Consider the following 16726-nt stretch of genomic DNA (forward strand, 5'->3'; position numbering starts at 1 on the left):
ACCGCAGCCTGCTGCCTTTCTCCTCCTCCTCCAGATCTGGGCTCACACCCCGCTTTAGGAGGGGGTGCGATGCGGGATCCCCCTCCCCAACCGACCGCAGCCCCCTCCCAGCGAGCAGACACCCCCCAGAAAATATCTCTGGGGGAAAGGAAAAAGGGAGGGATCTCCTCCAGCACCCTTCGAGGAGGGGGGCACTGCACCAACCCCACCGCCCCAAAATAAAAGTTACCCCCCCACACACACCCCCCGCTGCCCAGCACTCACCTCATTCACACCGGCCCCAGGGTGCTGGAAGAGGAGGGAGGGGGGGGAGAGAGGCGTGGGGGGGGCCGCGCCATGGCGGGGAATGGGGAGGGGGGGGAATAAGGGGGAGAGAAGGGGGGGGCGCGGGGCGCGAGCGGCGGCGGCGGCTCCGCGGCGCGAGACTGAGCCCGGCGGCGCGCCGAGCCCCCGCTCCCCACATTGCGCTCATTTGCATAGCGGTGACGTCATCGGGGGCGGGGCGCGCGCGGGGAAGCGGGGGGGGGGGGGCGCGCGCGCGCGCGCCCCTTCGTTCCCCGCGTGCCCCAACCCCGTGCAACAGCTCCGTGCGATTCCCCGCTGCAAATTTAGCACGCCGTTCCCCTCACGCCAAAAAAAGCGCCGCAGTCACACCTCCCCCCGCCCCCCCCCTACTCCCGATCCGCAAAGCGTCCCCCCCCTCTCAAGGCTGCGGGCTTCCCGCTGTCTCGTCCCGCTGGGGGAAGCCACCATCTAGTGGAGAGAGGGGGGATGGCAGCGGTGGATTTAATTTTATTATTATTTTTTAAATATATATTTTATATATATATATACGTTTTTAGGGCCACCCAGTGGTGATATTACCTCTGCGTGGGATGGGTGGGCCCTCAGAGAGTGGGGCTGCAGGGGGGGGCTGATGTTTTGGGCAGTGATCAGTCCTCTGGGTTGGAGTTGTTGGGTGTTCTGAAGCAGAGTGATTTGGGGAAGGAAAGGAAGAGGAGAAAGAAGAAGAAGAAAATAAAAAATAAAAAGAAGAAAAAAGAAAGAAAATAATAGAAAAAGGAAAAGAAGGAAGAAGCCGAAGCACTTGCAAGCAGTCAGCAAAGACTGAGCAGAAGCCCAGCAGGCTACGAAGCACACAGGGGAGCAGTGCACGGGGTTGGGCTGGGGATCTTGGTGGTCTTTCCCAGCCTTAACGATTCTATGATTGTCTGGTCCTGCAGCATGCACGCTGCGTTTTGTGGAGACCACGCTATGGGTTTTTGGTGTGCTGGGGTGGCAGAATGACACCAAGGTAAGGCACACAGGTCTGAGCCAAACTTGTGGGTTTGAAGGAAGAGGTTGCTCACCTCCATGAAAGCTATTTGATGGCATACTTCTGTGGAAGGCTGCGTGTTATCCATCAGCGCACAAAAGCCCAGATTTCCTGTCTGGTTAGAAGCAAATATTAGTAAAAATATCACAGCAGGAAGGATGGAATAATTAAACGCAGCATCTCTTGTTTGTTCCTAAACAATGTATGGGAGCTGCCCACCAAGATGGTACAGCGTTTTCATTACCTTGTTGGGTGACGTGGGCTGAGAGCTGCCCCTTTCCCAGCAGTTGGAACCTGGTTCCAACTCAAGACGTGCCAGCAGCACAGGTAATAAGGCAGTTTTTGTACTTAATTACCAATGAAGTACGCCCAGTACTGACAAAATGATGGGGATTTTAGGTTTTAGATGGAGCCAGGACGCTGGGGTGGAGGAAAACCTTCACATCACGAAAGGAATCCAAGCACAGAAGGCAAACATGGAGGGAAACTCCTTCCCTTGTGTTTCCAGCCCAGAACATGTGGCACTGAGGGACATGGCTGGTGATGGGACTTGGGAGGTCAGGTTGATGGCTCTCATGACCTTGAAGGTCTTCCCAACCCAGACAGTTCTGTGCGTCCCCGCTCTCAGGCCGCCCACTTACCAAGGATGCTGCTGTACGGATTCGTTCCACTCCCTGCAGCACAGAGGGTACTACCTGGTTAAAATAAGAGATCACGAATTCTGCTCCAGTGTAGATGGCTGTGGTTACAACTCTGCCAAGTGAAATTACAAAGCCTGCCCACGAGGTGCTGTGGGATGAGCGTCTAACGTGTTGCTGCAAGTAGATCCATCGGTTGGGCCCTGGGAACAGCAAGGTACAGGTTGCTAAAAATGAATGATATAAATGAGCCCATCGAAACACGTCAGAGCGTCAGGAGACCTTGATATCATCTTTTTTTTTCAGGCCAGGAGAAAAGCAAATGGTTTGCCAGTGATAGAGCATCAAATGCTGCTGGACTTGACGGAGACTTTTTAGTACTTGTTAAGAAGTTGGGCTGAAAGAGAGAACCGTAGCAGGCAGATTTATTTACACATTTTCATATCTCTGGGAAGATAAAGACTGAAAAGCTGGAAAAGCTACAGCTGTTCATGTTCTCATAAACATGAGCCCACCAGCTCTTGGCAGATCTCTTTCTTTGGTCCTACAGCAAAATGTAAAGGTAACTCCTGGTGTGATTCAGGCTGGATTTGGAGCAGGTCGTCCCTGCAGAGGAGGGTTTGCCAGGGTCTAGAGTTGGCCACCTAGGAAGAAGGCAGCCTTCAAAGGAGCAGCAGCAGCTGGGTTGTCGATCTTGCCTCCACGTATGGCAGCGCCTGGGGGAAAGCATGGCTTTCCAAGCTGTCATATGCCATAAATCGCTGCCCTGTTCGGACTTTGATCGATGAAACGTGCCGCCATAGAAAGGGGTCTGCTAACCTTGGCAGCCACAGCAGCCACATGAGAAAGGCATTGCCTGGCTCCCTCGGGGCTCCCCACTTGCCGGAATCCTCCTCAGCCTGCCAGCAATAGCCCACCCCGGGCTTCCTGCAAGCTGCTTCATTTTGAACTTGCAGTCTTGGCTCTTTCCCCGCAGGGGAAAACGGTGAATTCAAGGACACTCAGGAAGAGGAGATTGAAACCCCATAGCCTGGAGCAGGGTGCCTGCACTGTGTCTGAGCAGCTAAGAAGCGGCAGAACATCTGTATCTCACAGCCAGTTCTGGTGGCAGGAGACTGATGCACGATGATCCTGGTAACCTCTGGGGTCTTGCTGTCTGGACTCAATAACACCAGTAAACTCAGAAGGAAAAAAGAAGAGGAACAACTAGAAAGATAATTCACAAGTTAGCAGTCCCTCCTCTAACTTGTTAAAATAGCGCTGCTCACAAGGAGCTGATAGACACTGAAATAAAGAGCACTGGGAGAAATGTAAGTGATGCATTAGATTTCTCACCAGTCCCCTGACTTCAGCTGCTATTGAGAAGCCTGCCAAGAAATACTAGATTTGAAGTGGCTATGCAGTGGGAGAGTAAAGAATATTAGGACAGCCCCAAACCCTCATTTCACAGTGACAAAAACCTGGAGGCAGCATCTGAAACCTAGAGGAGCTTTCTAGGTACAAACTTGCTGCTGATACAAGAACACCACAGACTAAAGCTGTGAAGCAAAGGGAACAACTAATTGTCTAGGTAATTTACTGCTGGTCCCCCAAAAGTAATTCTGGGATTCATCTGACCCTCAAGAGCACCCAGTCACCCCAGTGGTGTTTTCTATAAGAATGGAAATGCAGTGACTGTGGCAATGACGATGGCAGAAGTCACAGTAACAGCACTTCTATGGTGGAGGAGCGTGTGTGCAGGGAGGGTGAACTAAACCAGGTGGAGAGGATTAACTGCTATTTCTGTCCTGCAACAAAAATCATTACAAATTAGTAATGCCCCAACACTGTTGAAAAGAATCTAGTTTTATAGCTAGAAGCCTGCGCGTGCTCCTGATGTCACCACATCCATAAACCTAACCTATAATGAGTAGAAAAGGAATGTTGCATTACATTCATTACAACAGAATGACAGAGGAGAAAAAACCTCTGTCAGTATACCGTGTTTTTGTGGATCACAGGAAGGTTTTATTTCTACATTACAGTCTTGAATCCCTGTTTTAAGACAATCAAGGGATGCACAAGACAGCTTTAGGGCTCCTCCTTTTACTTCTCACCCCCCATCCATTTTTTGAGATGGCTGCTTAGAAGAAGGGCGAACGTAATAAGCCAGCTACTCTTACTTTCCATAACTCTCAGTTGGGTCTTCGATTGGGCCAGCAAGGAAGCTTGCTACATCTGATAAAGCAACTAAGCATCTCTGGAAAATGCTATTAAAAATAGAACATGAAACAAATGAAAAGCTGGGAGACTTAATGGTAAATACATGGCCTGGAAGTTCAGCACGGCTACATCCTGTTTGCCATTATTATTTAATACTGGCATCGATCGGCTGAAGAATAAGACAGACCAGGCAATCCTCTGTGGAATTTACTTGAATACCATTCCACCCTGAGATTAAAAAAAGCCCAGAAGCTTGCATCATGCTGTCTTGTTGGGAAACTTTAATAAATTGGTGCTGCTGGTAGTTTTACAGTAGTAAAAAAAACAACAACAACAAACAAACCCACCTCTTTCTTTGATCATATACAAAGACAAACCAAGTCCCTGCTAACTACGAAGCAGTGCCCAGCTCCAGGTTAGAAGCAGTGCAGCACTAAGCTGTTCCTCTGGGCTAATGACCTGCACGGCCTCTATCCCAAGTTCAGATAGAGTAAATTGTTCATATGGAAACAGCTACTGTCATTGCCTGGGATCTTTGGTGGCAGCTGTGGAGAAGTCTTTGTACTAATTTCTGAGTGCCCACAGAGGCACAGAACAGCTTGTACCAGCTTTCCACTTCACAAGTGACACCATGCATACAAGGAAGCCTGGAGAACAATTATTTCCACCATCATCACCTTAGCTGCTCTCATTCCACGCAGAACAGTTAGCAACACAGACAGGCTAAACTCAGCAACCACCTTCCTCCATCAGGTATGTAGCAACCAAGCTAACAAAACTCAGCACAGGACCACAGAAACAGGGAAGGTGATCTTTATTTTCAAAACTGATTTCAACCCTCCCCTCCCTGCATGTTCGCACGCTCACTAGCAGCAAGATGTGCGTCCAAATGGTTGAGACTGCCAACAGTGAAAGAGAAGACAAGGAATGTTGTCTATCAAATCCTCATGCCTTTGCAGCTCAGACTGAGTGGTGAAGACACCAGATGGTATTTAGAGTCTTCACAAGCCCTCAATACAGGCAGCTCTGGTTCTTTTGAAGTTGCTTCACGCTGTTGTTTCTCCACATCTGCACCGTGTTCTCACCTGAGGGATGGCCTTGCTACCACCAGCGCTCCAGCCAGCAATTGTTCCTTCTGTTATTACACTCTCTGCATTCCTCTTAGCGTTCTCAGCCTCTCAAATTGCCTCACGTACACCATTCATTGCCATGATGATTTCCAACCAGAACCATTTGTCTTTGGACGTTCTCTGCAAGCACTTTTCAGTCCTCTCAGATATATGTATTTAAGTCCTGTTTGATACACAGTGCAAACAGCAGGCTGATTTGGCCAGCCTCATATTCCAGAGTTCTCTGGTAAGGAAGGTCACTCCAAGTAGACCAGATAAACAGTCTTACAAATAGCCTGTGGATCTTTGGCTGGAAATCTGTGGCCACGTGCATCAATTCCCAACCTCTATCTATCTTTACAAGCAAACACTGCCCTTTTCATGCCCACCTAAATCTTTTACTCAGAGATAAATGCCGGGAATTTATAAGATCAAAGGCAAAACTAACACAAAAAAGCGGAATGACAGAAAGATGAAGATGGAATAACTTGAACAGGGGAAGCTGCCTTCCCTGTTTTGGAGGTGTGTGACACACAGAAATCAGCACCAGAGCAGCACTGATACAGGAGCCACAGCAGAGTGCAGCTGAAGAGCTTGGAGCAAGGCTTTTTCTCCCTGGGACTGAGCAGGTTTCCTGAACATGGATGTGGGGCAAAGGGACAAGGGAACAAGATGAAAGACAGAGAGCAGGCACTCCCTATTTTTACAGGTTCTAGCAAGTGTCTGCATTTGTGTCTTATATCAGCAGATTTGCAACTAGCCTGTCTTTCTTTAGGAGAATTTGGCTCTCAAGCAAAACAACAATTTCTCTTCTTAACAGCAGTTTTTATTGCTTTTGACAATACCACTGAGAGAAAAAAAAAATAGTTTTCAATAATTCTTTAGCTTCTTTCTTTATTAGAGTAAGCAAATGTCCTGGGACTACTGATAAAGGAAAAAGTAATGGTCAACTGTTCATCCAATCTGACAACGCAAGGAAACAGAATCAGAAATTCCCCAAGCAGGTGACTCATGTAAGAATAGCACAGCGGAACTGCTCAAGTAACTCTGTGGAGTAATTAACTAGCATTTGTATGGAGAACAAGTTCTTGCAGCCATTGCCAGCAAGATTGAAAATCTGTCGCAAGATGATGTGGTAGTAGCAGCTCAGGCTTGAAAGTGTCAGCAAGGTTTGGTTCAAGGCAACAAACAGCAACAAAAACCTTTCCACTCATTCCAATGGGCATTGGCTCGGGCCCTTCACACACCCACATCCTTTCAAAATAGCCCCAGTGTCCTCAACAACTTCTCCTTCCAGCACCTGTCACAGTACAGCCCTTGTCTACAAAATAAATATACATGGGTTTGACTATGAAGAATGTATCCCTTCCTTCATTTGTCACGCTCTGTAAAGTGCCAGGTTTCTGAATTATATGGAATTGATATATTGCTCTCATATTTTAAATATAATAAATACAGAATAAGCTGTGTGCGTTTCAACTTCACTTGCAAGTTTTGTTTGCAAGTAGATAAGCTAAATTTAGTAATCAAAATAGCCTGCAGTAGTACTCCATGAAAAATTAGTAAGAAGCTATAAAAATAATCACATCCCTCAAATATATCCTACGCACTTCTTCTGTCCACATTGCACAGAGAAATGTAGTGTTCCTGTCAGCATATGGAGCGGAGACATATAAGGAAGCTGAAAATTGCCTAGCAATGAAAAGCAAAACTGTACAAGTTAATGCTAGATATCCTCCCATCAACAGTCTGTTCTCTACATTGAACCTTGGTGCATCCAACCCAATTCTTTTATTTTTGTCTCCATTAAAAAACTCTTCCAGGACGAACATCTTGCAAGATCTGCGTTGATTCATCTTCATCTTGCTCCTTTTTACTGCAGAGTGGAAAAGATTCTTGAACAAACTGCCTACACATTGGACACTGCTGAAAATACTTAATGCAGCCATCGCACAAGCACGTGTGCCTGCAGGGTAGGAGTACCCAGTTCACTGTGCCATTCTGGCATACAACGCAGTCTTTACTGTTTTCTTCATGCAATTCTGGTTCATCTTCAGCCAGTCCAGCCTTTTCCAGCAAGCTTCTGTCAGTGCTTCTCTCATCTGGAGAGGTACCACACGGAGATGGGGCAGTACTATTTGCAGACATAAAGAGCTGCTAAAATACATATATACACGAAGATTTAGCACAAGTTAATGAACTACCCCCAATACCTGGACACAAACACGTGCCACGTAAATTTCCACCGTGACAGATTCACTCGGTCCCCCTGGGTCAAACAGGGCCAGACTCATTCTTCACGTGAGTCAGGACAGTTTCCTGGCCTTCAATGATACATATAATTCTATGCTTCTGAAATATAAAACACTGGCAAAATAGTAACGATAAGATGTCAAATCTTACCTTAATCAAATCAGTGTGCATGCACGAACTTTACCTGAACCGCACTGGTTGTGAGTAGCTCAGGTTTCTGGTTCTGGCTTATCATTATCTATGTCTAGAGGGATGCTTCTACCCACTCCCACCAAACATATATCCCAGCAAACCCTCAGAAGTACCTCACTCCACCCACTCTGCTCTTTCTCACGTTAAAATCCTTTACTCCTTTCTAGGGTATTTTATGGGAAACACAAATTCTTCTGGGCACGACCTGTTAATAAAGCCAGTGAACTACCATGCAGACAAAGGTACCCATAGGGAGCACACTACACAACTGTATTACAAAGTGCAGCTGCAGTTATTTCTGTTTAGTTTAAGCCGTATCTTTTTTTACAACAGTAACAGAAAAATAAACCTCAAAGGGGATCAACTTGGAAGTTTACCTGGATCAACTGTGTCAGTACAAGATGGCCAAGACAAACATTTCTTGGGAAAAATTTATTTCCAGATGAATGCTAAGCGAGTCAATAGAATTGATTTGGCACAGTTTCTAGCTAGTTGCTATTATACATTACTGTTATTATTGTCATAATAAAGCGGCCTAGAATTACTTCATCAACTGTCTGACACAGGCACAGGACACAGATAGTCCCAAACACACACAGATAAGGGAAACTGAAAAGGAACGATGAGAACATAGGTTCATCTGATAACAGCCTGTGCTAATCTTTGTACACACACTGCGGTAAAAAGGAACTAAGAATTCTTCTAAAGCTTTTCCAGCTGTACAGCAGAAGAGGAGAAAGTGCTGGTTTGAGAGACTAGCAAGGAAATAATTGTTTCGTAGAGTAGAAGCCTTCAATAGCTAGTTAATTTGTTACTACTGCTTTAACAAATGGATAGGACCTAGGCCTCCAAGACTAGAAGCAACTTCTGCAGTAAATCTTGAATATTTTCAGATATCTCTGCACAGTAAGTTTGGCTGGAACTACTCAATTGGTAAAATAATTGTAACTATTACTGTCGCTGCAAAGAACTTGATAAAAAGTCATGTGGTAACTTAAGCTCCTGAAAGCCCACACAAACTACACTTAACCCATTTCAGTATGTGGCTTACCTTCAGATCATGGTATTGGCCTTGAGCTAGAAGTAGATACTGATATAATATTCTGCAGGAAAGTCTGTAGCTCTCATCAGGAACATGAATTACAGCCACCATTGAAATCTACCACACACAAAAAAGAGCTGTGTTTAATATCTTTCCTTTTAATGATAATATTCATATAAAATGGCATGTCACAGAATGGCTTGGGTTGGAAGGGACCTCAAGCTCTAAAGATTACATGCATTCTTATAACTTCTGACCCGCTCATTTCCTTAGAAAATCAGGACTTCACAAATATTGACTTCATGCACAAAGGATACCAAAATGCTGGACAAGGTAAAAATGGGAAGTGGCACAAGATAGCACTTTGTGGAGTCTCAGCAGTCTGGCCTGGTCCTCCACTGCATTCTCCTATAACCAGTTTACAGCAGAGACTTGCTCTGACTGCTCTCAGCTGATGGAACTGGGCCCCATACCAAGAAGGCACCCAAACACATGCCCTCCTCCTGAAGCTCAGTGCTTATGCAACTGAGATGGGGCTTACACACTCATGCATGTGCCTTAGGGGCTACCTGCATAAGTGATTTCAGCCAGAAGCAGCAGTTCACTGGAAAGGATTATTAAAGGACCCCATGGACTGACTTTAGAGCCCCTTTTCTGAAAACAAAAGCAATGTAAGCTTGCATACTGTGCCTAATACTCCTCACTCTGCCCAAATTACACAAAAGCCTCTAAGAGGCAGGAAAAAAAAAGTGAAATTCAATATTATTGTAGCTCCCAGAAATTGCCAAGAGAGAGAAATGAAATATGGAAGATAGCTGTTGTGTTTTTTTTTTTTTTAATTAAATGCAAATCAGACTCACGCTTCAAAATCCACTACATGGCTAATTACATACAGAGCTTAAATACATACGTACCTGAGCACATGTATTTATACTAACTGAATTTACTATACTTTTGCAATAGGGTTTTTTTTTCTCTAATCACAAGGCCTCAAAAAAAATTCACAAAGCTTCGTGCTGGCTTAGTTTTGGAACCTGAAAGTCATCAATTCTCCATGAGAATTACAGATCTTGTGCTTTGATAAGGTTCTAAAAGCTAGCTGTTCTCTGTGTATTTGTATTACATCATTCCACCTTAAGTGCTGTTTCAGCAGCAATGCGTGTCCTCAGCTCCCTGTTTGTTCAGACACCTGGGCAACTTCCTGAACCACGAATGGGACCCATTCCTAATCGAAGTGTCTCACATCTTCAAGCTGTTGTTTTCTCTATGATGCTATCCTACAGTACAGAAATCTTTACAGTGATACTAGAACCTAGGATAAGCTTTGTGCTGTTTGATCAGAAATCCCCTTTCCTTCAAGCATTTTCTGTCTTTTTTGTCGTATACCGGAACCAAGTTACTTCTCAACCTTCTGTTTTACACACTAAGTCTTCTACAACTTCAGTTCTGCTGTTCTTCAAATAATTTCTGAAATAATTTTCTTTTTCTATTGTATCATGAATCTTCTGATACTAGAGGAAAATTCCAGCACAAAACCACACAGGCATGATCTGGCCACAAATGCATTCAGGACGAAAGTTAGCCCACGTTCCTAGCTTTCAAGTCAGCCATCAGCACAAATATCTGTGCCAGACCTAATTAAAAAAAAAAGGCCTTTCTACTTTGCCAGCAGCAATCTGAAACACCGTATCAGCAATAGGAGCTCCACCACAGATAAATATCCCAAAAATATATTCCCATATTACTTACAATATCATATATTTCCCTGTCTTCTTCATCAGCTAATGTCAACAGCGCTATCAATGGATAGCGAAGCCTAGGCACCGGGCCAAAATCGACAACTTGAGCATCTTCTGGTAACTGACAATATTTTTCTTCCTTGTCATTCTTTTTGATGCTTTATTTGTGTCAAGGAAAACAATCGGTGTCACCGCGATAGCAGACAAATGTGACGTTTGCATAAAGAAGATCTGTCATCATATTTATTCATAATTACATTGTACCAAGAACTGCCTAATGTTCACAGCTCTCCCTGTGCCAGCACATTAGCATATTTTGTCAAAACAGTTGAAATAAAGGATACAAGTACTGCTGTCGATAGAGATATTCGTCGTATAGAGCATCCTCTAATGCCTGAGGAGTATTTATTCTGAAGCAGTAGACATGTTTTTGCAACGCTTCATGGAGTTTTTGAACATTGCAGCCCCAGTAGCACGTAAGAACACAGTCTTCCAGACAGTCAGGTGTCAGTGTTATACCCTCTTTTAGAAAGAAGATAAGGACTTCATTAATTCCATTAACTCACCAAAGTGCAGGAATTCTGGAATTGCTAAGTGTAGGGTCTTAAAAGGAAACAGAGAACAACGTCAGCGTCCCAGCTTTTTACAATGCATTGTAATCTAATCTTTAAAAATTCACACTAGGTTTAGTGCTCATGGAAGACAGCGATGAGAAGGAAGTGGGTGTGAGGAGATACAACGGCCGACCAAGCTAACAAGCAGCACATGCATGTTACAAGGGGTAAATTTTAACTTCTGGTAACATTTTACAAGCACACTGGAGGACTCAAGAATATAATCTCTAGACCAAAGTCCACTCCCTCTTTAGACAATGATATTAATTGGATCACTGGCCTACAACACCCACTGGAGCCTACAAGGGTAAGGCCCTCTTGGTCATGCAGAGGAATGCTAAAAAGAGGCTGCGTGCAGCATTCCCTTTCTAAAAAATAAGCATCCAGCATACCAACTTCTAAAATGCTAACGGCACAAACGGGAACACAACTCCTGAGAAGCCCCACCAAATTCAAGGGCTGAATCCTGCTGGAAGATTCACGGCACTTGAAAACTAAGTTGCAGGGGTTTGTTTCGTGTGTGTTTCTTTTTTGTTTGTTTTGTTGTGTTTGTGTTTTCTTTTTTCGTTTTTTAGAGACATGAAGACAAAGTGTTCTGCTGCAGCCCTTTTCTCATCCATTGGAAAGCTTCGCATCTGTCTGGGTGGAAAATGCTCGGCCTTGTTTCATACTCCCAACCACGCAGAAGTACACGAATTTTGCTTCCTGTGTGGGTGATTTCAAGGATATTAGGGACTACTTGATCCACACAGATACTTCATTTGAATTTCACTGAACCATACACATACTTTCTTTCTTCATAAAGTACTGCAGTTCCAAATGTCACAGGAGAAGAAATTTGATTTTGAATCGGCTGGCATATATTCTATAGTGAATTCTACCTAGAGTTCCCAAAAAACACTGACAGTAATCAGTAATATGCAACATTTTTTTATTACTTAAATATCTGTTATAGCAGGAAGTGGTTCATTAATTAAGAATTAAACTGTTCTTAAATATCCAAATGTTTTGCTTTAAACATTCCCCGTTTATGAATGATGAAAAAAATGATGATTTCTGCTGTAATGATGGAAGCATATTTCTGAGGAAGTACTGATAAACGGTGAGAGCAAGAAATAGAAAGTACTGCATTTAGGAACACAAACTAACAAAAATTAAGCGTATCAGAAAACTACTGACTTGTTACTGAAGCTGTGTCAGGGTGAGAGATTTCTAAACCAAAAGGATTCTTCACTTGTCTCATCTGCTTTTTCAGTACTCTCGTGCTGGATTCTGTTTCTTCTGAGTTTCTGAGAATAACAGGAACACCCAAACCGAACCTAGGAGACACAGAATAAGAAGATAAGCAGGTCATGCACCACTGTTGGCACGTTTGAATTTCTGTTCAGCTCTAAATAACTTGCAGCACAACAAATAGATCTAGTGTGGCTTTGCACAGTATCCGTTAGGATGCATGCATAATACAGCCTGCCAATTCAGCTCCAGCTTTTTGTGGCAGAAGATAGGAGTCCTCAGTGTTTAAAATAAATAAATAAAATAAAATAGAAGGAGAACGCTTGGACAATACTTCCAGAGAGTAAAATTAGTGAGGATGATCAATGCCCTCTAGTGGTAAACGGTTAACCAAAGCATTGACATGCTGCACATCCAGTCACAGGACAAAAAAGCCATTGCTTACTGGGATGGAACAGATTGAAGGGACTGGGTGCTCTGCAGGAAGACCTGAGAGTGAATCATTCAGCTCTGTGGTACACCTAGCTGTAACTGCAGCCAGCGAGATGGAGATCAAGACCCTGATTTTACATTTTGTCCTCGATGACAACAAAACGCCACATCTGTATCAGAGGTCTTACAACCTCTGCATTGAGTCAGAAACCAAATGTAAAATAGTCAAGACTCTGAATCACAGGTGCAACTCTAAGACCTCTTTAAAGGTGAAACTAGCATGCAAACACAAGCGATAGCTTGACTCTAAAAGGACAGCTTCCGAACCTTTGCTTCATCTACTTAAACATCCCATAGATAAAAATAAAAATCAAAGAAAATGGGAATAAATACTTCAGGATGGTTTCTGACATCAACTTAAAAAAAACTCCATTGCCCGGAGCTCTTAAAGGAACTGCCACAGAAGATCAGGATCTATGAAACAAGCTCCACAGAACACTTTTGGCCAAAAATAATTCCATGTTAAGCTGACAGCGATAACTGTCAGTAAGCGAAGGATTATTAGAGAAGCCATCCCAGATATGCAATCAGAAGGATTTTTGTAACTGCATTAATCCGGCATTGCCTCATTAGTATGGCAACAGGGAGAGGCTGGGGGTCCTTTGCTAATATATTTGAGAAAACAGTTATTAATTAGCTCAGGCTGTATTGTCACAATTTAGTGCTTTTGCTGCCATCACTGTCTGTTCAATGGCTTTGAATTTTGTCTTATGAAGTTACTGGCTGGAAAATTCTGAACAGCACAAAGTGTCAGCTCTTTCCTGCACCAACCATTTCCATTTCGTACACTGAAACAGCAGCTGTTACGGTAAGATGGATCTCATATCAGTAACAGTAGCTGAAAAAGGCACGACCAACTTCAGCGTAATCCATTTGAAAATTGCTGAAGTAATTTCATGTACAATACAGCTCTGAGCCAAACAGACAATTTTGCAGCTTTACTGCTCCTTTTTTCCTGGCTTCAAAATCTTTATTTGACACACAGGAGTCCAGAAAGGAAGCAAGCAGAGGTTTTACTGACATTGGGCTCCAACAAACTGCCTGTTAATTCACGTTGGAGGGTATCCTTTGTGAGACTAATGGAAAAACATCAGTCAAAAATGATTTTCAAGTCGAGGAAACTAAATTCTCAAAGCCACCCTTGACAGCAACAACCTACTCCCAGCAGTTCAACATATATCTGCCTTCAGCATTTCAAGTCTTGCCTTCCTCAGTATCACAGCTATACCAAAAAAGAAAAAAGAAAGAGGTGGTGGAAAAGTGTCTATATTTATTACTCCACCTTTGACAAATTCCTTTGGTTTCCCAGACTGATGGAAGCATTCACATTTCTTTGATGATATAACACAGGGCGCTCACCATACTTAGTTTGTGCACGTGGAACATCAAATCTCTTGTCCGGTGCAAGCAAACACAGCCATGCCTGCTTCACAGGGGCTGTAATGAATGATGCCAGCTTAACATCTTACTCATAAAGAAACCAGGTGCAGCAGCTGCTTCACTTATTCAGCATCTAAGACTCAGTGGAGCTAATCCCTCCAGCCACACATAAAGATGCCTCCTGTTTTACACCATCTGTCTGATTCCAAAGTAAAAACCCTGTGCTCTGGAAACTTTCAAATCCTCTGGTCGAAAGCAATAGGATAATCACCATGAAAAGCAGCCACAGAAAGAAAAAAAAGGCTTCAGTATGGTTCTAGCAGCAGCTGAAGGCAAAAGGCCCTCTCTGCTCAACAATAAGATACAGTGCTTCTGTCAATTTTAAAGCAGTATTCAGCGTATGAAGGATGAAAAAAGCTTTTATGATTTAACTTTCCGTCAGCCTAGGTCAATGGCTGATATATGGAACAATTAATTTCTTCAGAACCATACTAGTTTAGAAAAGGCAGGTAGTTCCAACAGTATTGTACAAGTTAATTCCTTCAGCGGGCAGTGTGGACGTGGAAGAGGTGCTGAGCTCACAGCAATGCTAATACAAGCATTCATTTCCAGTTAGGAGACGACTCACAGGGCCATATGCAGCCAGCCTAAATTCCACTTTTGCCTCTGTGCCTATCTTGGGGGCTGGCTCTAGAAAGCGTCCTGTTCAGTAACCTATTCTCTATGTAGGGCCACTGCCCAGGGCTGCCTGTAAAAAATGATGCTCTTCAAATCAAGGCACGGTTTTGCAAATTAAAACATTAGCATTCCTAAGCAGCTGGTGTTTTTCAGGATGGCTGCCACCATCACGTGCATGTTTATAAAACAGGTTGATGATTGATGCTGAAAATGACGGGGTAAACAAAATGTCATTACGGCAACACACCAGCTAGTACGTATTCACATGATACCATATGCATTTATAGTATCCTGTGTAGCAGATTGTTTTCATGAGTTAGGAGGTTCAAAAGTACTTTGGCAGAGCTGTAGCTGCAGACACACTGAACTTGGAGGCTCTTGGATTCTTCAGTGCTGGACATGCTTTTATTAAGACTGAATATCTTTTTGAAAGAGATTTTCGCCTTCAGCAGATGCAAGCGAACGTACAAAAGCAATATGTGAAAGTTCACATATGTTCAGCTAATAGATGGGTTTAACGTAGATTGAGTTTAGCATTTAGAGAAGCCAAGTCTATCATTGTAATGTGAAAAAGGCACACAATCATCAAATGACTCACATCTATAGAATACAGGGTTTTCAGAAGATGTAGCCCATCAGAAATATACTTCCCTGCTCTCTCAATTATCTATGCAAAAGCATGACACAAGAAATACGACCTGGGGAAAAGAACATTCTACCAAAATGATGATTAAGTTGATAAAGAGACACTATCTTTGCATATATATACAAGAGATTTATTTGAAACATGATCTAGTATCTTGATTGACTGATGAAGTGAAAAAGGGTAAGATAATGAATGGCAATATAAGAAGTGAATGGCAATATCAGTGTGCAGTGGGACAGAGAGAATTGTGAAAAAGATTTCTACCACCTCTCCTGAAGTAAGTATCGATGTGGAGTTTCATCCAGCAGAAGGACCAGCCTCACCTCCACTTCCACCTACCCAACACTAGGGGAGGCAATGCAAAACAAGAATAAAATCTTTCCACAAAATCTATCTGAAAGATCAAAAGATAACTTAATTCAGACTGAAAGCAATAGACGGCATATCTTTGAGGCAGCAGCAGCTAATGAAGCGATGTAAACAAGTGCAAGACTTTGCACTAAAGGAAAAGTCTGGCAGAGCGTTTATAAGCTGTCAAAAGAACAAGCAGCTACAGCTAAAACGTCTGTAATTCAAAGAGACAACGAAAGGAAAACACTGAAGCACAGCCCTACAGATATTAACGTTAAGCCAAGAGGATGTAAGCAACACTGCTTTATTCCTGCCAAAAACCACACAAGTATCATGTATCCAGCATTCTTACAGAAATCATTTTGATTGCTAATCGATGCTCTCTGCTTGGCATGCACCTGTATTTACATTTACAGGAAAGCAAACACAGCTGTGCTACGGATAGACACCTGGGGACCTGTTTCTCAGCAGGACTGCGATGCCTTTGCTGATACCTCACAAAGAGCAGTGGGAGAGCTCCTGTTCGTTGCACACTTCCACCCCGCTCAGCTCCTTTCCATCACTCCCTTCTAGGAGAGAGCAGCCTGCAGCCCCACCAGCAGACCTAGGCCTCACTACAGCTCTTCTCTAAAGCCTAAAGATTCACCTTACTCAATACCTGCACTATCTAGCACTAAAACTTCCCATGTCCACCCCTTATCTAGTTAACGTTTTCCCCTCAGGGCAGCCCTCCCTGACCCATCCCCTGTCAGGTGCACTCAGGGTAAGGCCCTCCGCCCACCACCCCCTTTTCCCCACACAGAGCAGCCCCCATCTCAATCCGGCGGGTGCCAGCCCTCCTC

At 43.8% G+C, this 16726-nt stretch overlaps 2 protein-coding genes across 8 annotated transcripts in view; both read right to left on the reverse strand.

Moving 5' to 3' along the window:
• Positions 1-352, reverse strand: part of SAMD4A (sterile alpha motif domain containing 4A) — a 66289-nt gene extending 65937 nt beyond the window's left edge. For 3 of the 5 annotated variants that reach the window (XR_002440726.1, XM_021403554.1, XM_021403553.1), the window contains exon 1: positions 265-344. The gene's annotated coding sequence lies outside the window, so the exon portion shown is untranslated. Of the gene's footprint in view, positions 1-264 lie in introns of all 5 variants that reach the window. The other 2 variants (XM_021403557.1, XM_021403555.1) reach the window with 1 other exon arrangement.
• Positions 4420-16726, reverse strand: part of CGRRF1 (cell growth regulator with ring finger domain 1) — a 12729-nt gene continuing 422 nt past the window's right edge. Inside the window, exons 2-6 of one of the 3 annotated variants that reach the window (XM_021403558.1) lie at positions 12284-12423; positions 10835-11012; positions 10501-10648; positions 8761-8868; positions 4420-7421 (exon numbers count right to left, since the gene is read on the reverse strand). In XM_021403558.1, coding sequence (XP_021259233.1) covers positions 7071-7421; positions 8761-8868; positions 10501-10648; positions 10835-11012; positions 12284-12423 — 925 coding nt within the window. In that variant the 3' untranslated portion in view covers positions 4420-7070. The remainder of the gene's footprint in view (positions 7422-8760; positions 8869-10500; positions 10649-10834; positions 11013-12283; positions 12424-16726) is intronic. The other 2 variants (XM_021403559.1, XM_021403560.1) reach the window with 2 other exon arrangements.

This window comes from Numida meleagris, chromosome 6 (genome assembly GCF_002078875.1).
Source record: "Numida meleagris isolate 19003 breed g44 Domestic line chromosome 6, NumMel1.0, whole genome shotgun sequence".
Taxonomy (NCBI): domain Eukaryota; kingdom Metazoa; phylum Chordata; class Aves; order Galliformes; family Numididae; genus Numida; species Numida meleagris.